This window comes from Papio anubis, chromosome 16 (genome assembly GCF_008728515.1).
Source record: "Papio anubis isolate 15944 chromosome 16, Panubis1.0, whole genome shotgun sequence".
Classification (NCBI taxonomy): domain Eukaryota; kingdom Metazoa; phylum Chordata; class Mammalia; order Primates; family Cercopithecidae; genus Papio; species Papio anubis.
Genome location: NC_044991.1, coordinates 9,334,687 through 9,357,454, shown reverse-complemented (window position 1 = coordinate 9,357,454; position 22,768 = coordinate 9,334,687). Strand labels below are relative to the sequence as shown.

Sequence of the window (22,768 nt, the reverse complement as noted above, 5' to 3'; positions counted from 1 at the left end):
CACTCTTGGCCCTGGGCCTGAGAGAGCTGCGTCCTTGCCCTCAGGGGCCTCCCAGCCTGCAAAGGAGGCAGGTGATGATCTGCCTTTGTAGCACTCACGGTATGTGTGCCAGGCACGGTGGCTCATGCCTGTAATCCCAGCACTTTGGGAGGCTGAGGTGGGTGATCAGTTAATTTTGGGAGTTAAAGACCAGCCTGGCCAATATGGTGAAACCCTATCTCAACTAAAAATACAAAAATTAGCCGGGCGTGGTGGCGTGCACCTGTAGTTCCAGCTACTTGGGAGGATGAGGCAGGAGAATCACTTGAACCCAGGAGGCTCAGTTTGCAGTAAGCCGAGATCACGCCATTACACTCCAGCCTGAGAGACAGAACAAGACTCCATCTCAAAAACAAAAGAAATTATTAGGCCTGGCACATACCAGGTGCTCCAAAGAGGAAACACTAAATGAATGAGAAGTGATTTGTCTAAGTTTACCCAGTATGGGCCAAGCACTGAGCTTGGGGTTGGGTATGTGATGAACAAAACAAATCTGTTCCCTGCCTTCAAAGAGCTCACACAGTCCAGGATGGACATTAGGACATTAGCCAGATCATTTCTGGTTACAAACCGTGATGAAGACTCTGAAGGCAGAGTGTGGGGAGACCTGAGCCATTGCAACTGGGAGGCCTGATTTAGACAGGATTTAGTGACATTTAAGCTGAGACCAGAAGGTTGAAGAGTTAGGGGTAGGTGTGCAGGTGAAACAGCATTCCAGACCGGGGGAAGGTGTTTACAAAGACCCTGAGGCCTGGAGGAGCTCAGAGTGTGGGAGGAACCAACGCCAAGGCAGGCAGCCCCCTGGGGGTCCTGGAACAGGAGATATAAGCCAGACCGCTTGGGCCCTGGTGAGAAGCTCAGTCTTAGCATTGGGAAGGCATTGAAGGGAGGCAGCATTCATTCTATTCATTGATTCAGAAGGTGTTTATTGAGTACTGCTTTGTACCCAGTGTCAGTTCAGACACTGGGAATAGAGCACTGAGGTAGCTTCTCATCACAGCAAGCGGAGCTGGGGCTGGGCAGGCACAGCAGATGCTCAAAAGATATTTGTTGAATGACTGATGACTGTGGCCAGGGGGCCACAGCAAATATGGGCTGAATGCCCAGCTCTCCAGGGCCAGGCCTCAAAGCCCTGCTCAGTCTGCAGCCAGATGACCACAGATGGCGCCATACCTGGCACCAGGCACTCCCGGTCCCAGCCAGGCCGTTCACCCATCCCTGCAATCTTTCTGGGCTCCTCCTGCACGTTCATAGAGGTCAGGTGGGGCATGGTTCGGGAGGGCTCTAAGAAGCCCACAGTGGAGAGGACCAGTTGAGACCCTGCCTCATGAACTCAGTTTGCCCAACATGGTACACACATGTGCACGTGCACACACAGAGTGGCCCTAGGACACATGAGGGCAAGGTGGTGTCCCAGCCAGAGCCCCTGGCCTTCTGTCAGTTGTGCACAGACACAGGTAAATGCAGGCTGCAGGGGTCCTTGTAGGTTCTCCACCATGAGCACCGTATTCGTTCAGCCGGCTGGTCATTCCACATGTGCACCTGGAAGTGGGGATGGTCCAGGCTGTGCCCTCAGGGAGCTTCTTATGACCTAGGAGCCAGGCAGAGGCCCTACAAGACAGAGTCTGTGCAAGAGCTGCCTCTGGCAGCGTGGGGAGCAAGATGCAAGGAGGGCTGTGAGTTCCAGGAACAGAGAGCCCAAGGCAGCCTTGGTGGGAGAGGGCTTCAGCGAGCCAGGGAAGCAAGACTAAGAGGAAGGGAGAGCTGGAGAGGGGGGAAACGGCACTCATGACCAGGGACACAGCCTGCGCAAAGGCTAAGCAGCAAGGGCGACAGACACCCCAGACCACAAGACCAGTTCCTCCCATGGGGCTCAGAATAGCCTGGGCTCTGCAGTGGGACGTGCTTTGGCTCAGATCCTGAGCCTGCTCCTTATCTACGCAGGCCACTCCACCTCTCAGAGCCTTAGCTTCCTTCTCTTTCACAGGGGTCCAGTACCTGCTATTTTTGTGGAGGTTGTAGAATTACAATGGGTCAGTGTGAAAGCTCCCAGCAGGGCGTCTGCAGGAGAGATAGAGCTCCATAGACCTTTGCTGCTAAACGGATGTCACCAGAAGGAGTGCCATGCAGAAGGGCAGGAGGAGTGAGCCTGGCAGGCTGAGTTGATGGCATGGGCAGGAGGGCTGAGAAGGTGACTTTGTCCTGTATGGCCTGGGAGCCATGGGCAGGACCTAGCAGGGAGAATCACCGCTTTCCCTAGAGGTGTTCATCTGGTACCTCTCTTTTCCCTCAAAGATTTTATGTGCCGGGCGCGGTGGCTTACGCCTGTAATCCCAGCACTTTGGGAGGCTGAGGCAGGCGGATCACAAGGCCAGGAGATCGAGACCATCCTGGCTAACACAATGAAACCTCGTCTCTACTAAAAATACAAAAAAAATTAGCCGGGCGTGCTGGCGGGCGCCTGTAGTCCCAGCTGCTCGGGAGGCTGAGGCAGGGGAATGGTACCAACCCGGGAGGCGGAGTGTTCTGTGAGCCGAGATCGTGCCACTGCACTCCAGCCTGGGTGACAGAGCGAGACTCCATCTCAAAAAAAAAAAAAAAAACAACTTTATGTACTTACCATGAGGATAGCAGCTCTGTGATCCAGCATGGCGGCCTTGGTTTGGCAGCCAATCTGTGGTGAGCAAACACTCCAGAGACTGAAGTGCACACATTTGCCATGTGCTCCATGGCAGGCTCAGGTGTGGGAAGGAGGTGCAGGGTGTTGGTGCAGGTGTGGGTGGGGGAGTGTACAATTCCAGGGGACAGACTCAGGGCAGGCTCGTGGATCAGACAGCCCTGCTCTGATCTGTGCATGGCAACTTTCTGGGCTGACATTTCCATGCCATGGGATGCTACCTCGCAGGGCGCCTGGACCGAGGGCTAAACCCCACAGTGGGTGTGAGATGCTGGCCTGGGCTGGCATGAGGCAGGATGCTGGATGAATCTAGCTCCTGGTCCTGTGGCTGCTGGTCCTGGGAAAAGAAGGCTAGTGGTGGAATCTGGTCCTCCATCTGGCCCTCTGTGGGGACACAGAAAGGGCGGGGCCCCCCAGGGCCTCACCAGGGAAGCAGGACTTGAACTGGACTGTGAAGGACTCAGAGAAAAAGGGGAGGTTGTCAGGACAGGGAAGGATGCACCACGGCCTGAATTTCGGAGCGTGGGAGCTGGTGAATAAAACACCGGCTCTCCCAGGCCAGTTTCCTGATAGCTGGGACTCAGGAACTTATGCTGTGCATCTAATAAACACAGGCCAGGCATGATGGCTCACGCCTGTAATCTCAGCACATTGGGAGGCCGAGGCGGGTGGATCATTTGAAGTCAGGAGTTTGAGATCAACCTGGCCAACATGGTGAAACCCTGTCTCTACTAAAAAATTCAAAAATTGGCTGGGCGCGGTGGCTCACGCCTGTAATCCCAGCACTCTGGGAGGCCGAGGCAGGCGGATCACGAGGTCAGGAGATCCAGACCATCCTGGCTAATACAGTGAAACCCCATCTCTACTAAAAAATACAAAAAATTAACCGGGCATGGTGGCGGGTGCCTGTAGTCCCAGCTACTCAGGAGGCTGAGGCAGGAAAATGGCGTGAACCTGGGAGGCGGAGCTTGCAGTGAACCGAGATCACGCCACTGTACTCCAGCCTGGGCGACAGAGCGAAACTCTGTCTCAAAAAAAAAAAAAATTCAAAAATTAGCTGGGCGTGGTGGCATGTGCCTGTAATCCCAGCTACTCGGGAGGCCGAGACTAGAGAATCACTTGAATGTCGGAGGCGGAGGTTGTAGTGAGCTGAGATCACACCATTGCACTCCAGCCTGGGTGACTGAGCAAGACTCCATCTCAAAAAAAAAAAAAAAAAAAAAAGTGGGTGCGGTGGCTCACCCCTGTAATCCCAGCACTTTGGGAGGCGAAGGCAGGCGGATTGCCTGAGCTCAGGAGTTTGAAACCAGCCTGAGCAACGTGGCGAAACCTCATCTCTACTAAAAATACAAAAGGCTGGGTGCGGTGGCTTACGCCTGTAATCCCAGCACTTTGGGAGGCTGAGGCAGATGGATCACCTAAGGTTGGGAGTTCGAGACCAGCCTGACAAACATGGAGAAACCCCGTCTCTAAAAATACAAACATTAGCCAGGCGTGGTGTCACATGCCTGTAATCCCAACTGCTTGGGAGGCTGAGGCAGGAGATTCACTTGAACCTGGGAGGCAGAGGTTTCGGTGAGCCAAGATCGCACCATTGCACTCCAGCCTGGGCAACAAGAGCAAAACTCCATCTCAAAATAAATAAATAAATAAAAAATACAAAATAAAAATACAAAAAAATTAGTTAGTCAGGTGTGGTGACGGGCGCCTGTAATTCCAGCTACTCAGGAGGCTGAGGCAGGAGAATTGCTTAAACCCGGGGGGTGAAGGTTGCAGTGAGCCAAGATCATGCCACTGCACTTCAACCTGGGCAACAAAGCGAGACTCTGTCTCAAAACAAACAAACAAACAAAACACTTACAAAGCACCTCCTGTGTGCCAGGCCCTATTCTAAGCTTTTCACACATAGCAGGTCATTTCATCCTGATAGCCTTCCCCAGCAGTGAGTGAAGCAGGCCCAGAGTGGATGGGGAACTTTGCCTAGGCTGTCCAGCCTGCTCAGGCCCAGCTTCCCTCCAGCAGGAAGGCAGTGGGATCCCACCTGGGCTGCATCTCCTTCTCTGCTTCCTGGGGGACCTGGGGCTACCATGGGAGAGGAGAGCCTGGGGACCCAGGGAGAGGGCACTTTTGTCTTTGAACTGCAAGCCATCTGTGGTGCTGCATGGGGGGCTTGGTATGACCCTTGCCGCCTTCACCAGGGTGAGGACCCCACCCCGTGGCAGGTGGAAGCCAAGACTCAGAGGTTCCCTCCCTGCCCTTCACCACCCCTCCCCAGAGGGGCAGCTGTGGTACTCACTGATCCCATGCCCCCACCTCCTGGCCCATCCAGCCCCTTGCTGGGCACCACAGGGGTGAGGACCCAGCACGTGTGAGGGCTGTTTTTTTTTTTTTGAGATGGAGTTTCGCTCTTGTTGCCCAGGCTGGAGTGCAATGGCACGATCTTGGCTCACCACAACCTCTGCCTCCCGGGTTCAAGTGATTCTCCTGCCTCAGCCTCCCTAGTAGCTGGGATTACAGGCATGTGCCACCACGCCCGGCTAATTTTGTATTTTTAGGAGAGACGGGGTTTCTCCATATTGGTCAGGCTGGTCTCGAACTCCTGACCTCAGGTGATCTGCCCACCTTGGCCTCCCAAAGTGCTGGGATTACAGACATGAGCCACCACGCCCTGACTTTTTTTTTTTTTTTTTTTTTTTGAGGCGGAGTTGCCCAGGCTGGAGTATAGTGGCATGATCTCAGCTCACTGCAACCTCCGCCTCCTGGGTTCAAACCATTCTCCTGCCTCAGCCTCCCAAGTAGCTGGGGTTACAGGCTCCTGCCACCATGCCCGACTAATTTTTGTATTTTTAGTAGAGATAAGGTTTCACCATGTTGGCCACGCTGGTCTCAAGTTTCTGACCTCAGGTGATCCGCCCACCTCGGCCTCCCAAAGTGCTGGGATTACAGGCATAAACCACCGCGCCCAGCTGCATGTGAGGGCTTTAATCTCCCCTGGCACTCTAAGTGCTGCTGGGTGCCGGGTCAACAGCATAGTCATGTGGGGAGGGGCTGGTCCTGGGTGCCGGGATCGGGGCCTTCCCAGCCACAGAGCCATTGTGGCCCTCTCCCCACAGGGAACTTCTAATGGATTGGGGTCCATAGATGACATCGAAACAGGTAATGTCCCTGATATGAGGGAACAAGTGGAAACTGAGGCCCCAGGTTGGGGGGCACTCAGCCCCCCACCCCTGATGTCCCCTAGAGGTCAGGGGAGTCAAGTCCTCTCCCCATCCCAGCCCTGTAGACGAGAGGGCCTTCGAGGGGTTCCCCACCCTGATACTCCCTGAGGCATGGGAGAAAACAGTGGGTTGAGAGCCACAGACCTGCTCAGGGAGGGGAGGGCATCTCTAGCCTGGCAGAGGGGGGTGCTGCCTCTTAGCTGGGTGCAACAGTTCCATGGCCTTCACTCCAGGCTGCCTGCACATCCCGCCTCTTCCAAAGCCCTTTCCCCTCCTCTTCCTCATTGGCTTCCAGAAAAGGTTGCCTTTTTAAGAGTGTCCCCTGGAGAGGGCATTGCTTACCCCAGAGGAAGGAGGCAGCAATAGTGGACATTCAGGCATTGAGCCTGGGCCAAGGGTTGACATCATAGGACTGAGGGCCCCTCCCAGCTCTGGGGCTGTGGCTTTCCTTGACCACCCCCTGAGCATTTGCCAGTGGGATCAGCCGATGGGGAAGGCAGGGCTCCTGGGAAGAGCTGAAGGAAGAAGGGAAGGTATTGGGTGAGCGTCGTGGGGCCCAGGATGCCTCCTCCACCCCCACCAAGCAGTGCTCCCCTTCATCTCTTGCCCACCCCACCGCAGACTGCTATGTGGACCCTCGAGCCTCCCCGGCCCTCCTCCCCTCCACGCCCACGATGCCCCTATTCCCTCATGTTCTGGACCTGCTGGCCCCGCTGGACAGCAGCAGGACCCTCCCCAGCACCGACAGCCTGGATGACTTCTCAGATGGGGACGTCTTTGGCCCAGAGCTGGACACCCTCCTGGACTCGCTGGTGAGCCACACCGCCCTCCTTGTGCTCCCCTGAGTCCCTCTCCCCACTGTGTCTCCATTGTCCCAGGGGTGGAGGGAAGGTCCCCATGCTCATGTCATGTGTCTCAGGAGGAGGCCTCAGTAGGGACAGAAATGAAGCTGCAGACTGGGCACGGTGGCTCATGCCTGTAATCCCAGCACCTTGGGAGGCCAAGACAGGCGGATCACTTCAGGTCAGGAATTCGAGACCAGCCTGGCCAACATGGTGAAACCCCGTCTCCACTAAAAATACAAAAATTAGCCGGGCATGGTGGCGCATGCCTCTGGTCTCAGCTCCTCAGGAGGCTGAGGCCGGAGAATCGCTTGAACCCGGGAGGCGGAGGTTGCAGTGAGCCAAGATCACGCCACTGCACTCCAGCCTGTGCAATGGAGCAAGACTCCGTCTCAAAAAAAAGAGAAAAAAAATGAAGCTCCAGAATGTCTGGCCAGAAGGGACCATAGTGAGCACTGCTCCCCCGTGGGACAGGCTGAAGCCAGGGGACAGGGTGCAGGTCTCCTTGCTTCCCCAAGTGCCTGATGCTGCCCAGGCCTGGGCAGTCCTGTTTTCCTCTGACCCCTCCCTCTGTCCCTGCCTCGTAGTCTCTGGTCCAGGGTGGCCTGTCTGGCAGCGGCGTGCCTAGTGAATTGCCCCAGCTGATACCCGTGTTCCCTGGCGGGACCCCACTGCTACCACCTGTGGTGGGTGGCTCCATCCCTGTCTCCAGCCCACTGCCCCCCGCCTCCTTCGGCTTGGTCATGGACCCCTCCAAGAAGCTGGCCGCCTCTGTGCTGGATGCCCTCGATCCCCCGGGCCCCACGCTAGACCCCCTGGACCTGCTGCCGTACTCGGAGACCCGACTGGATGCGCTTGACAGCTTTGGGTCGACACGAGGCTCCCTGGACAAACCTGACTCCTTCATGGGTAAGGCCATAGGTGGGCACGTTCAACCTCCCTGGACAGATTGCACAGTGCTGTGGTCTCTGGTCCCTGGAGAGTGGAGTTGAGTTGAGTTACAGATCTGTTTGTCCCCATTACCCCTTAGCAATCCTGGGCCATGTCTCTGCGCTGCTGCCTCTGCAGTGCTCAGCACAGTGTGGGGCTGGGCCTGAGGGGCGGGTGTCTTCTTCAAGATCAAGCAGAGGAGAGCTACGACAGTCCAGGCCTCTAGACTCCCAGTCTGGTGCTCCCTGCCCAGCCTCCCAGGACCCTGGGTCACTAGGCTGGTGAGATCCCATGGGATGATCCTGAGGCTGGGGGCGGGGCACAAGGTCATGGCCTCCCACAGCACCACTCTGGGCTGGGTGCCAGGGACCCAGGGAGGAAGCCGGGTTGTCTGGGCCCTGGTGGGGCTAGCTTTCGGCAGTCGGACACAGCCCAGGGCACTTGACTGAGAGGACTTAACGGGACAGTGGGGGCATGGAGGGGATTCACTCAGCCTCAGGGCCAAAGGAGGCTTCCTGGAGGAAGTGGTCTTGAAGGAAAAGCTCTTGAAGGCGGGGTCTTGAAGGAAAAGTTCAAGTTCTCTGCCTGCCAGGCAGAGGAAGCAGGGGCACTATCCTGGCACAGCATGGCGCGGGGCTGGCTGAGGAGCAGAGCAGCTGGGGTGGGGGCCTTGGTCTCCAAGGACCTGGGAGCAAGCTAAGGAACTTGGGCTTTCTCCTAGGGGCAGCAGGAAGCCCTGGCAAGTTTAAGCAAGGAGTGGACACACGGGCTGGGAGGCGTCTTTGCCCCAGGGTAGTGGACAGGAGAGGATAGAGTCAGGGGTTCAGCGGGAGTGGGAGAGGACGTGTGGCCTGGAGGCTTCTCTGAGTTAGCAACACATAAGGGGAAGCCCTAGGAAGGCCCCTCACGCCTCAGAGCCAGAGCCACTGACCCTATGTCTTCTCCCTGCCCAGAGGAGACCAACTCACAGGACCACCGTCCCCCTAGCGGTGCTCAGAAACCAGCCCCCTCGGTGAGTGACTGGAGTGGGGATCCAGGCCTCTCATTCCCTGCTGGGGGTTGTGGGTTCTAGAGTCGGGGAATGAGCCGTCTGCACGGGGTAAGGTGCTGCATTCCCCATGGCAGGGCACCCCCAGAGTGGATGGATCAAAGATGGTTACCTCGTGTCCTTCCTCACCAAGCCATGTGCTGGGCAGGCACACAGAGGGCACCATTGCCCTTGTCTGGTGGAAGAACTCAAGTCTCAGAGGGTGAAGTGACTTCCCCAGGGTTAGTAGCATCCCTGGTCTCCAGACTCAGCCAGGTCCTGAGTTTAAAAGAGCATCTTGGCCGGGCGTGGTGGCCCACACCTGTAATCCTAGCACTTTGGGAGGCTGAGACGGGCAGATCACAAGGTCAGGAGATAGAGACCATCCTGGCTAACACGGTGAAACCCTGTCTCTACTAAAAATACAAAAAATTAGCTGGGCGTGGTGGTGCGCACCTGTAGTCCCAGCTACTCGGGAGGCTGAGGTGGGAGAATGGTGTGAACCCAGGAGGCGGAGCTTGCAGTGAGCCAAGATTGCACCACTGCATTCCAGCCTGGGCGACAGAGCAAGACTCCATCTCAAAAAATTAAATAAATAAATAAATAAATAAATAAATAAATAAATAAATAAAAGAGCATCTGATGAAGGGCTGGGCGTGGTGGCTTACGCCTATAATCCCAGCACTTTGGGAGGTCGAGGCAGGCGGATCACGAGGTCAGGAGTTCGAGACCAGTCTGGCCAATATTTTGAAACCCCGTCTCTATTAAAAATATAAAAATTAGGCCGGGCGCGGTGGCTCAAGCCTGTAATCCCAGCACTTTGGGAGGCCGAGACGGGCGGATCACGAGGTCAGGAGATCAAGACCATCCTGGCTGACACGGTGAAACCCCGTCTCTACTAAAAAATACAAAAACTTAGCCGGGCGAAGTGGCGGGCGCCTGTAGTCCCAGCTACTCAGGAGGCTGAGGCAGGAGAATGGCGCGAACCCGGGAGGTGGAGCTTGCAGTGAGCTGAGATCCGGCCACTGCACTCCAGGCTGGGCGACACAGCGAGACTCCGTCTCAAAAAAAAAAAAAAAAAAAAAAATATAAAAATTAACTGGGTGTGGTGGCGGACACCTGTAATCCCAGCTACTCAGGAGGCTGAGGCAGGAAAATCGCTTGAACCTGGGAGGTGGAGGTTGCAGTGAGCTGAGAGCATGCCATTGCACTCCAGCCTGGGCAACAAGAGCAAAACTCCATCTCAAAAAAAAAAAGGGCATTTGATGAGGATGCTGCACTCTGACCTACACTAGCTGTGTGGTCCTGGTGAAGTTCCCTAACCTCTCTGAGTCTTGCCTTCCTCCCCATCTGCTGATGACTTGGGGGATTGGCGGAGGGCATGAGCACAGGCTGCAATCACGGCCCCTCCCATTTCTACGCTTTCACATTCAGCTTGCCTTCAAAGAAAGGCTCAGAGCCAAGACCCAGGTCACCCACTAGCCTGGGGGCTTCCCAAGGCGGTCCTGATATTCTAGACTCTTGGACCACATTACAAAGCGCTCCCCTGGCTGGGAGGGTGGAGCAAGAGGAGGGGTCCTGGGTGGTGGTTTTGCTCTTGGGTAGGAGGGGGGGTCATAGGGCACTCCCCCCTTCTGGTGCCCAGGCTGGCCCCAGTGGCCTCAGCCATCATCCAGTGCCCACAATGGCCTCCTTCCTCCTGTCACAGCCAGAGCCCTGCATGCCCAACACTGCCTTGCTCATCAAGAACCCCTTGGCTGCCACCCACGAGTTCAAGCAGGCCTGCCAGCTCTGCTACCCCAAGACAGGTAACATTTCACCTGCAGACTCCACCCCTCTGCCCAGAGAACTGGGAATCTCAGGAACATGGGATCCCAGATCAAAAGATTCCCAGTGTCTCAGTTGGAGATAAGTGCCAGAAAACAGAAGGCCCTCTGGGGCAAAAAAAGGAAAGGGGCAGGAGTTTGGGGTCTGTCCCTGCCAGGCACCGTCTTCACAGTTCTTGCTAGAGAAACACTAACATGGTCAGACTCACTAGAGAGTGAGGGCGGTGGTAGAAAGGGGATGGGTAGGCCAGGCATGGTGGCTCACATCTGTAATCCCAGCACTTTGTGAGGCCGAGGTAGGCGGATCACTTGAGGTCAGGAGTTTGAGATCAGCCTGGCCACCATGGCGAAACCCTGTCTCTACTGAGAATACAAAAAGTAGCCAGGCTTGATGGTGCTCACCTATAGTCCCAGCTACTCGGGAGGCTGAGGCAGGAGAATTGCTCAAACCCGGAAGGTGGAGGTTGCAGTGAGCTGAGATCACACTACTGCACTCCAGCCTGCGTAACTGAGCGAGACTCTGTCTCAAAAAAAAGGGGGCGTGTGTCAAGAATGGGCTCCTTGGAGGGCTTTACTCCAGCATGGCCCCCCGGTCTCCAGGGAGCAAGTAGCCAGGAAGGGTGTGCTGGGAGCTGGTGGGAGGCCCTCAGAGGGGAGGTAGGTATATAAGGAGGGGGCCAATACCTACCGATCGCATGGGCTTGCCAGCCATCACCCTTCAATTCTGCTTCCGGAATTACCATGTGTGTCCACCCTGCCCATAGGCCCCCGGGCTGGCGACTACACCTACCGTGAGGGCCTTGAGCACAAGTGCAAGCGGGACATCCTGCTCGGCCGGCTCCGGAGCTCAGAGGACCAGACCTGGAAGCGGATCCGGCCCCGGCCCACCAAGACCAGCTTTGTGGGCTCCTACTACCTGTGCAAAGGTGGGTGGGCTGCAGCAGGGCCGGCAGCACAGCTGGGGCTCAGCCCCTCCACCCCCAGCCGCCTCTCTGCTCCCCATCACCGGTAAACAGAACAGGGGTGGGCCTCACAGCCGCATGGGAGGAGAACGCTGGGGCCTAGGCTCCTGGGACCCATGCGGGAGGAATTCTGCATCACAATGAGCGTCTCTTGCCCTGAGCAGCTTCCAGAGGCAGGCGGGACACATTTGGGACATTTGGCCAGACCCCGAGCCCCTCACTGGCCTGTGCTCTGGAGTGGCAGGGGCCTACATGACTCACAGGGAGCTGGCTTCTCTTACCACTGTAGGGCCCTGAGGGGCTGCGGGGCGGTATGCCCAGCAGCCACAGGAAGCATTTAGGACTGGCGCATGGTAAGGGCTCCGTCCACCTGAGCTCTCTGTCGCTCTTCTGTTGTCACTGTCCTCATTTCTGGCTCACATCAGCCTGGTTGGTATTTAATGGACATCCGTCATGTCCCTGACTTGCTTCTTTCTGGTCCCAGCCAAGCGCCTTGGTCCCGCTGTACGGCAATGTGTGAATAGCCACGAATCGTTAAGCTCTTCCCAGTGTAGCCCTTTCATTCCGTCAGCTTGCAGCCTCACAGCTCTGGAGGAGGAAACGGAGGCTTTGAGGGCGCACCCACGGCTCTGCCTCTCCCCTGACCTGGCCCCTAGCTGTGGCCTGCCCAGGCCTCCTAAACTTGCTCCTCGTCCTCCCAGCAGCCGGGCTGGTCTAAGGACATGTCACTCTTGGGTTGAAGCCTCCATCAGCCACTGCCCGTTGCCAGTGGGATGAAGTCCAAATTCTGCAACAAGGCCTACACGTGCCCGCATCCACCCCCTCACCCCTCTGCTCTAACCATTCCCCAAAGGCACTGACCCTCCCTGATTCCGTCACACACGCTGCGCCCTTTGAGCCTGGTCGTCCTCTGCTCCTTCTCCAAGCACCGCCTGAATCTTGGGAAGCCCTTCTCTGCGGTGCTTCCCCGTGTAATCACCCCCACTCCCACCCAGGGATCTGCCCCACTCCTCCAGGTCTGTGGCCTGTTTGTCCTTGTACGCCAAGAGCCTGGCAGAGGGATGAGACAAGGCAGACTTAGAGTGGGAGGAGGAGAAAGAAAAACAGGTCCCACCCCCAGGAAATGGCAGATCTCCAGGTTCTGAGCCACCTTTCCTCTCTCCAGATGGCCCAGCCCCCGGAAATTTTGTTTTGTTTTGTTTTTGTTTTATGAGACAGGGTCTTGCTCTGTTGCTCCGGCTAAAGTGAGTGGTGCTATTATACCTCACTGCAGCTTCAACCTCCTGGGCTTAAGTCTCTTCTCACCTCAACCTCCTGAGTAGCTGAGACTGCAGGCACATGCCACCACACCCAGCTTATTCTTTAATTTTTATTTTTTTTGTAGAGATGGGGTCTTAATTTGTTGCCTAGGCTGGTCTTGAACTCCTTGCCTCAAGCAATTCTCCTGTCTCAGCCTCCCAAAGTCCTAGGATTACAGGCATGAGCCACTGTGCCCAGCACCCCCACCAGCTTTACGTATTATCTCACTTGATTCCAACAACCCATTCTCCTCCATTCATAGCAAAGACAGCTGAGGCTTGGGGAGTAATGCGGAATCCTAGCCCAATTCTGTCTGACGCCAGAGTATATGCTCTTAACCATGCCATGTTATTTTCCTGGTGAATAATTGTTTTTAAATCCCTTGTATTTGCCAGGCACAGTGGCTCACGCCTGTAATCCCAGCACTTTGGGAGGCTGAGATGGGCAGATCACCTGAGGTCAGGAGTTTGAGACCAGCCTGACCAACATGGAGAAACTCTGTCTCTATTAAAATTACAAAATTAGCCGGGCATGGTGGTACGTGCCTGTAATCCCAGCTACTCGGAGGCTGAGGCAGGAGAATCACCTGAACCCGGGAGGCGGAGGTTGCGGTGAGCCAAGATCATGCCATTGCACTCAGCCTGGGCAACAAGAGCGAAACTCCATCTCAAAAAAACAAGAACAAAAACAAAATCCCTTATATTTATTTAGAGACTTGTCTACTTCTTCAAAAGCAGTCCTGTGGGGTGAGTGGGGCAGCAGTGATTACTGTACTCTGCAGGTGTGGAGTGCAGAACGGGGCCTGGTGTTTGGAAAGGAATTTCCAGCTCTGCCAAGTCCTGGCCGGGGGTGCAGCAGCCGCTGCGTCACCTGTGTTGGGGTACAGAAGGGGGTCTGGTATTTGGAAAGGATTTTCCAGCTCTGCCAAGTCCTGGCTGGGGGTGCAGCAGCCGCTGCGTCACCTGTGTTGGGGTGGAGCCAAGCCCTGCCTGGCTCATGGGGCCAGAGCCCCGCAGGCCGCAGCAGGGTGGCGAGGGTGCTGCGGGCTTCTGTCCCCGCCTGGCGGAACGTGTGTCCTGTTGCCTCTTTGCAGACATGATTAACAAGCAGGACTGTAAGTACGGGGATAACTGCACCTTCGCCTACCATCAGGAGGAGATTGACGTGTGGACCGAGGAGCGGAAGGGCACCCTCAACCGCGACCTGCTCTTCGACCCGCTGGGGGGTGTTAAGCGTGGCAGCCTCACCATCGCCAAGCTCCTGAAGGAGCACCAGGGCATCTTCACCTTCCTCTGCGAGGTACCGCCCGCCCACCCACTGCCACCCCATAGGCCATGGCACAGACAGGGCCGGGGATGCTCCCTGGCACGGACCACCATAGGAGGTCAGCCCTGGAACCAGTGGGCTGTGGAGGCCTGGCTTTAGAACCAGTAGGTCCTGGAGGGTCAGTAAGTCAGGGCCCTAGGATCCTGTCTGGCTAGAGGCCAAATCTGATTCAGCCCCCTCATTTTGCAGAGGCAGAAACTGAGGCTGGAAAGAAAAATCGTAACTCTTAATGCCTGCTCTTTCCTGACAGCCGGTCACAGGCCGGGCTTGGCATGTGGTTGTTTCTGTTCCTCATTCCCAGCCTGGTGCAGCGGCACACGCCTGTCATCCCAGCACTTTGGGAGGCTGAGGCGGGCAGATCAATTGAGGTCAGGAGTTTGAGACCAGCCTGGCCAACATGGTGAAACCCTGTCTCTACTAAAAACACAAAAATTAGCTGGGCGTTGTGGTGCATGCCTGTAGTCCCAGCTAGTTGGGAGGCTGAGGCAGGAGAATCACTTGAACCTGGGAGGCAAAGGTTGCAGTGAGCCAGGATCACGCAACTGCACTTGAGACTCTATCTCAAAAAAAAAGTTGAAAATTATCTGGGCTTGGTGGCATGCGCCTCTCGTCCCAGTTTCTCAGGAGGCTAAGGTGGGAGGATTGCTTGAGTCCAGGAGGTAGAGGCTGCAGTGAGCCAAGATCGAGCCACTGCACTCCAACCTGGGTGACAGAGTGAGACCCTATTCAAGAAAAAAAAAGAAGTCATTTCCATTGTCACGGCAGTGCTGGCAGGCAGATATCCCCATTTTACAGATGTTGAGGCTGAGATTCAGGGTAGTGAGGAGCTGCCCTCAGCCACATGGACAGTGCCATGCAGAACTGAGCTTCAAACCCGGGCAGTCTGCCCCTGGAGTCATGTCCACCTCCCAGCACCAGCTGCCGCTGGTGGTCCCCACAGCCAGGCCCCCAGGACACAGGCAGGTTGAGGGCCTGTCCAGGGCTTCCCCTTCATCCCTTGTTGTGGGTATGATGTATTTGGCACTGCTCAGCGATTCCAAGTGCCGTGTCCACGGCCCCACATCTCAGGCCTCCCCCACATGCCTTCCCTCGGCCCTGCTGGCTTCAGTGGCCATTGCACTTCCTGCCTGTAGCTGGCTGTGCCCTCCCCACAGGACACTGTCCTGTGTTTCTGGGCTTGGAGCCTCTCAGCTGCACTGTGATTCCAGCAGCGCCACTGAGCTGCTGTTAATTCCCTCCCCAAAGCTGTCCCTGAAAACCCCACTTGGCCTCCGGAGTGAACTTGGCCCTTGCCTCCCCACCCAGTCGTAGCATGTTGAGGGCAGGGGCAGTGGCACGTCTGTGTCCGCAGAGCAAGGGCTCCAGGTCCGGGCTGCTGGCAGGGTTTGCTGCAGCTCAGTCCAACCCTCATCCCTGGCACCACCAGCCCTTCCCCCAACTCTTTGAGGTCAGGACTTGTGCCAACCCCCTGCGGGGAGCATTGGCCTCAGAATCATAGTTCATAGCCAGGTGACAGCCTATAGTTCATAAAGCACTTGCCATTCCTTTTTATCTTTTTTTTTGACGTGAAGTAACCCCCTGCCCCAGGCATTGGGAGTGGTGGGATCAGAGGGAGGGAGGAGGGCGAGGAAGGGAGCCAAGGCCCAGGTCACCTGTGAGCTGGAACCAGAGAGACAAGGCCACAGCCCCTGGGATTCCCTTCCTCACTCCTCTGACCCAGGGCAGGGCTTGCAGGGACCCAGCTGTCCTTCCCCAGGTAGCTGTGCGGGATCCCAGCTCACCCCCTTCCCAGGTGGCCATGCCAGGTCCCAGCCCTTCCCCTCCCTGGGCAGATCTGCTTTGACAGTAAACCCCGGATCATCAGCAAAGGCACCAAGGACTCTCCGTCTGTCTGCTCCAACCTGGCTGCCAAGCACAGCTTCTACAACAACAAGTGAGTGGGACGCTCAGCCCAGGCTGGGGCCTGGGGGCTACTGGAGAGTCAGCTCAGATGGCTGAGGAAAGACTGAACTGAAAGAGTGGACCTAGGGTGCAAGGAAAGGGGCAGAATTTGGGAATCAAATCCAGCCTCCACCTGGAAAGGATGCGAATCACATTTATCGAACATCTACTATATTCCAAGCATTGTCTTGGGTGTATTAATTATCTTAGCAGTCCTATGAGGAGGAATTACTGGCCCTGTTGAACAGAAGAAAAAGCTGAGGCTTGGAAGTAGCTTACTCAGCTTACTCAGCAGACAGCGAGCCGGGGGCCCCGTCTCTGACTCTAGCCCAGCACCCTCCAATGTCATGACATCAGCATCAGGCAGTGAGGGGAGGCCTGGGTCAGGTCTGGCGCCACCCCTTTCTTCCTCTTGTTCCCCTTGGTTCTGCCTCAGTGTGCATATGGAGCCCAGGCCCTGCAGTCAGACAGACCTGGGTCCAGTTCCTAGGCCAGTCCTGTCTTACATCCAAGCCCGGGTTTCCTCGTCTGTAAAGTTGATGATGCTCTAGGCTCCTGAGGCTGCAGTGAGGGTAATTAAGACTCCTGGCCCAGAGGACATGCTTGGTTAGTGTTCCTCAGGGTGCAGGACCAGCCCTGTAGAATCAAGTTGGAAACCTGAGGGTGGTGTCCTCTGCTTGCTGGCAGCTCCAGCTTTGAATCCTGAGGGGAGGGACAGAAGTAAAGCAGCGCTGGGACCCAGGCCCAGGGATGCCTGAGCATAGGAGCCCCGTTTCTGCCCTCCTGTGTCATCCATGGTCTGGACTTGGTACATAGATCAGGGGGTGCCCAGGGAGAGCCTGGCACTGGGAAGGTGGCCCTACCAGGAGAGAAGGTCAGAGGGGCTGCGGACTGCATCGTGCCCCTCTCACCTGCCCGCTAGGTGCCTGGTGCACATCGTCCGCTCCACCTCCCTCAAGTACTCCAAGATCCGCCAGTTCCAGGAGCACTTCCAGTTCGACGTGTGCCGCCACGAGGTGCGCTACGGCTGCCTGCGGGAGGACAGCTGCCACTTCGCCCACAGCTTCATTGAGCTCAAGGTCTGGCTGCTGCAGCAGTACTCAGGTGAGGGGCAGGCGGTGCAGGTGGAGGGCGGGTGACTCAGGTGAGGGGCAGGCAGTGCAGGTGAAGGGAGCGCAGGACTGACTGGGGGTGACAGGCCAGGGCCCCCTGGTTGCTGGAGGGGACTTCGGGAGGGTTCAGGGGAGGTGGCTGCGGGGTGGGCTCTCTGGAGGAGCTGATGAGTCCCAGGCACCACAGAGGAGAGAAGCTCTGCTCTCAGGACACTTCCAGGCTCGGAGATCTGGGTTTTTCCCCTCGCAGGCACCGTCCACGGAGCACAGAGAGGGGAGGGAGTCACCTGGGCTCCTGCAGCGACGCCTCTGCTTGCTCCCTGGGGGGTCGCTAGCAAGTCCCTGCTCCTCACTGAGCCTCCAGTGCTCATCTGGGAAACGGGGAGCCCACCTCTACCTCGCAGAGCTGCTGCTGGGACTGGAAGGTGTTCTCCCACTCACCCATCCGGGATTCACTGAGCACATTCTCTTGTCAGGGCATTCAGCCATGGTCTAGTCGAGGCCCTCAGTTTCAGAGAACCTACATTTGTAAGTGGAGGCCAGACAGACAATATAGAAACAAGTGACTAAACCCTGTATTCCATCTGTTCTAGGATGCACATTTACCCTCACTGCCTGTCATCATTTAATTAGCAGCATTTTGTGGGGCGGGGGTATAGAATATGGTACTCAGCGTCTGCTTAGAGTTGAGGAAATGCAGTGGTAGAATTTCAGGTGTGCCTCAGCATTATGAGGAACATAAAGCTGAGCAATGGGACAGAGATAGACACAGGGATGGGAGTGTTTTAGGTAAGGTGGCTGGGAAGGCCTCTCGGAGGAGGCGACTTTTGACCAGGGAAGCGCGGGGAGTGCATTCCAGGAAGAGAGACCAGACTGAGGCTCTGAGGCAGGAGCAAGCTCCACACAGAAAGGATTTTCCCTGGGGGTGGAGCAGCTTAGTCAGTAGAGGCGGAATGAAGCCTGAGAGGTTGGAGAGGCCTGAGCATATAGGAGTCTCTAGGCCTTAAACAGGAACAAATTGGGGTTGTTCTAAATATGATTTACAGTGTCTGGAGGAGGGTTTTAAGTGGGTGGAGTTGTATGATCTGATCAGTACTTTGCAAAAGTCGCTCTGGCTGCTGGGTGGAGACCGAGGAGCAAGGGCAGAAGCCGGGAGATCGGGGAGGGTGGTTCAGGCCAGGGTGGTGATGCGGGAGGTGGGAGAAGCAGTTCGATTCTAGGTGTATTTTGACGGTGGAGCCAGCAAGATTTGTTGATGGACCAGATATGAAGTATGAGACAAAGGAGAGTGTCAAGGTCGACTCCAAGATCAGAGCAACAAGAAGAAGGGGGCTACTATGTTCTAAGAGGGGGAAGGCTGTAAGAGGAGCGGCTCAGGCTCAATGTGGGACGTGGGAAGTCTGAGCTGCCTGGTGGACTTCATGTGGAGATGTTGGAGGCAGCGGATGTGAGGGTCTGAAGTTCACAGGAAAGGTCTGGCCTGTAGATACATACTTGCGGATCATCAGCAAGAAACTGGATGTCAAGTGCAGCGTCTTGCCCCAAGTAAACACCGATGATGATTGGCTGTCGTGGAGCAGGGGGCCATAGGTCAAGGTGGGAGGCCACATCCGTTGTGGGAAAGACGTGAGAAAGATGGAGAGCGTTGGAAAGAGGGCAGGCTTCATGGAAGAGCTGGGAGCTGGATCTCCAAGGTCGGGCTCAGTGGCAACAGTCTGAGGCTGGTGGGGAGACAGACTGGGGGGTCCATGCCACCAGGCTGGGGTATTTGCCCTTTGGGGACTGGCAGTAAAAAGCCAAGGTACCATGGCAAGCTGGTGAGCCAGGCTGGGCAGGCATGGAACCCTAAGTGCCAGGGAGGCCAGGGGCTGCCAAGCAGGCACTAGGCTTGCAGCCCCACTGAGGGAGATGGGGGTCAGGGAAGGGTGCTGAGTCACCGGCCCAGGAGACAGGGTCACTGGCATGGCATGGGAGCAGGGGACTCCCCACCACAGTACAGAGCCAATATCCTTCTACTGCATTTTCCCACTCTTGGCTGCATTTAATTCTTTCACTCCCAGTGAGGCTTGGAGAAGGTCTTCGTTGCCATTTTGCAGATGGACAGTGATTCCTTTGCACCCCACGTCTTACTGTGACTGGGCTAACTGGGAATAGGGCTCCTCCAGCTGAGCCTCGGGGGGCCCTGGCACCTCGTGGACCCCCTGCCTCCCTCCTTGCTGAGCACCTTGAAAGATGCCTGTGTCTGCCCCCACCCTCCCCAGGCATGACTCATGAAGACATCGTTCAGGAGTCTAAGAAGTACTGGCAGCAGATGGAGGCGCACGCGGGGAAGGCCAGCAGCAGCATGGTAAGGCCTTCTGATACTATGCCATTATTCAGATTTCGTGAATTGTCCCCAAATCCAGGGTAATGTACCACATTCAGCTGTTGGTGTCTCATTTTATTATATTTATTTTGAGACAGGGTCTTGCTCTGTCACCCAGCCCGGAGTGCAGTGATATGATCATGGCTCACTGCAGCCTCGACCTTCTGGTCTCAGGTGATCCTCCTGCCACAGCCTCCTGAGTAGCTGGGATTACAGGCATGCACCACCACACCCGGCTGATTTGTCTATTTTTTAAGACCATGGGGCTGGGGCTGTGGGGCTTGCCATCTTGCCCAGGCTTATCTGAAACTCCTGGGCTCAAGCAATCCTCCCACCTCGGCCTCCCCAAGTGCAACGATTACAGGCATGAGCGTTGTTGTGTCTCTTTTTCGTCTCCCTTAATGAAGAAACAGTTCTTTAGTCTTTGCCTTGTGTCGCATTGACATTTTTGAAGAGCCAGATGTTTTGTAAAAGGTCCATCCCTCTGGGCTCGTGTGAGTTTCCTCATTCCACAGAGCTGATGTCGTGTTCTCAGCTCACACATCAGGGGATGCATCATCTCAGTGTGTCCCTTCACTGGTGACAATCTAATTAAACTTTTGTAACTTGATTCAAGGTGCCTCCATTGTAAACATTTCTCTATTGTAAAATTAGAGCTTTCCTCTTTGTAAGTAAGACTATATTTTCAGGGATCATTTCTATAGTTTGTAATTAATAAATGTCTTTGGAGGCCAGGCGCAGTGGCTCACACCTGTAATCCCACCAGCCTTTGGGAGGCTGAGGCGGGCGGATCACGAGGTCAGGAGTTCGAGACCAGCGTGTCCAACGTAGTGAAATCCCATCTGTACTAAAAATACAAAAAATTAGCTGGGCGTGTTGGTGCGCGCCTGTAATCCCAGCTACTCGGGAGGCTGAGGCAGGAGAATTGCTTGAACCAAGGAGGCAGAGGTTGCAGTGAGTTGAAATTGTGCCATTGACCTCCAGCCTGGGCGACAGAGTGAGACTCTGTCTCAAAAAAAAAATGAAAAAAAAAGGGCAAGACGCGGTGGCTCACACCTATAATCCCAGCACTTTGGGAGGCCGAGGCGGGCGGATCACAAGGTCAAGAGATCAAGACCATCCTGGCTAACACGGTGAAACCCCATCTCTACTAAAAGTACAAAAAATTAGCGGGGCGTGGTGGCGGGTGCCTGTAGTCCCAGCTACTCTGGAGGCTGAGGCAAGAGAATGGCACAAACCTGGGAGGTGGAGCTGGCAGTGAGCCGAGATCACGCCACTGCACTCTAACCTGGGTGAGAGAGCGAGATTCTGTCTGAAAAAAAAAAAAAAAATCTTTAGGAGAAATACGCCGAGACCTTGTAAATATCCCAGTACTGCTCAGACTGACACCACTGATTGTGGTATCCCCTCCCATCCCTCCTGATCTTCGCCATGGTCCTGAAGATGGGAGCCATGGGATTGTGGCATTTGCAGATAGAGAAGCTGAGGCTGAGAGATTGTTAGTGACTTGCCCAGGGGCACACTGAGTGGGGCAATTCCCAGGTTCTCTGACATCCTGTCCGGGGCTCACTCTTCTCCCTCTCCACCTTCAGCATTCTCATCCATCACCCCCAGATAGGGATCAGAACCCTGACCCTCCCATCTCCTGGGGTGGGTGTGAGGCTCACAGGAGCCAACCTAAGCTGCCCTGTGCTCACATCGTCCCCAGGTGGTGGGATCGCTGTAACGTAGATGACAGTGGAGGGCCCTGGGGCTCAGAGGGCTGGGCCCAGCGCCCAGGAGACAGTAAGTGTGAGATGAAGCCTCCATGCCATCCACGCGTGAGCACTGACCCTTTCATCCACGTGAGGCCACCCGCTGATTAACTTGGGGGAAGGCTGGGCCCCTGGACCACTCAGGAGGCTGACCAGGGTGTGACAGGGAGCAGGGCAGGCTGCCTGGGGGTCCCTGGGCCAGGCTGGCTGGCTGGCAGGGCTGCCCACCACCTCGAGCATTCCCTTGCTCCCTGACCTCTTTGTTCCTGGTCCTCTTCTCTTTTTCTCCCCTCTTCCTGGTCCCTGCTGCCCTCCATCAGTCTCCCGTGCAGTCCTCTTTTCCCCTCCCCGTCTGTTTCTTTTTCCTTCTGGCCAGGAGCTGGCAGGGAAGCAGTGAGGGGCTGATGGCACCTTTCAAAGAGAGAACACTAGCTGGGTGTGGTAGTGCACATGCAGCCCAGCTACGCAGGAGGCTGTGGCAGAAGGATCCCTTGAGGCCGGGAGTTTGAGATGAGCCTGGGCAACATAGTGAGACCCCTCTTGCCACTTGCTATGGCAAGAGCTGGTGAGACTATGCAGTCATGAACATGGGCACGGGGTCTGGCCTTGAGGGAAGAGCTCAGGACTGCAGTGGCTGTCATTAGTGCCGTGGCTAAGCCACCATACCCTCGGTGCCCCCTTTATCCCGCCTGGGAAATGGTAATAATGCCTTCTTGTCACGCTTCTTGTGAGAATCGAGGGGAACACCCAGAAATCAGTAGCCACATGGGTCCACTTCTTGCCTGCTCTAGTGCAGGCCATCCCGCTCATAAAGGCTTGACCTCACCTTATTACCGGGGTCATACGTGTGTTATCCTGGGGCTGAGCAGCCCGCGAGCTGTCCAGTGCCAGGCCAGGGGTCAGTCAGCAATGAGGACAGCTCCTTCCTGCTCCAGGGCAGGCCCTGGGCAGGGCAGTGCTGGGGACACAGGGGAGTAGTCCACAGCTCCTGCGGGGGAGTTCCTGTGGCAGGAGGATCACGCCCAGCAGCCTGGAAGAGCAAGGGGTGACCCTGCACCCAAGGATCCTGGGAAGACCGGGAGGCTCGAGGTTACACGAGGGAGGAGGGACAGCTGGTGCATTCACAGAGCAGCAGGCTGGCCAGTGTAGCCAGCTGAGGGGGTTCGAGGTGGCAGGAGACAAGGCGGAGCGAGCACTTTTCCCACCTCTGGCTCCCAGCCCTGTCCCAGGGGTGCAGAAGAGCAGGCCAAAGGTTGGGACATAGGGCAGAGAAGGTGGGGCCTTAGAGACCAGCAAGGCCTTGCCCTGGAGGGAGGGCCAGAGACCAGGGCCACCCAGATGCCTGTCCCACCGCCCAAGGCTGACTCCTGCCACCACCACCCCACCCCCACCGGGGTGGCTTCCCATCTCCCGGACCCCCCACTCTACAGGTTCGGCACTCATAGTCGGG

The 22,768-nt window shown here is 56.3% G+C and overlaps 1 protein-coding gene across 3 annotated transcripts in view; it reads left to right on the top strand.

Annotated features, from left to right (window-relative positions):
* ZC3H7B (zinc finger CCCH-type containing 7B) overlaps nucleotides 1–22,768 on the top strand; it is a 64,292-nt gene that overhangs the window by 36,264 nt on the left and 5,260 nt on the right. For all 3 annotated transcript variants that reach the window (XM_021921598.2, XM_021921599.2, XM_003905600.5), the window contains 10 exons: nucleotides 5,830–5,872; nucleotides 6,556–6,746; nucleotides 7,364–7,685; nucleotides 8,660–8,718; nucleotides 10,442–10,541; nucleotides 11,324–11,485; nucleotides 13,914–14,119; nucleotides 15,979–16,079; nucleotides 17,010–17,191; nucleotides 19,461–19,546. In XM_021921598.2, the coding sequence (XP_021777290.1) occupies nucleotides 5,830–5,872; nucleotides 6,556–6,746; nucleotides 7,364–7,685; nucleotides 8,660–8,718; nucleotides 10,442–10,541; nucleotides 11,324–11,485; nucleotides 13,914–14,119; nucleotides 15,979–16,079; nucleotides 17,010–17,191; nucleotides 19,461–19,546 (1,452 nt within the window). The remainder of the gene's footprint in view (nucleotides 1–5,829; nucleotides 5,873–6,555; nucleotides 6,747–7,363; nucleotides 7,686–8,659; nucleotides 8,719–10,441; nucleotides 10,542–11,323; nucleotides 11,486–13,913; nucleotides 14,120–15,978; nucleotides 16,080–17,009; nucleotides 17,192–19,460; nucleotides 19,547–22,768) is intronic.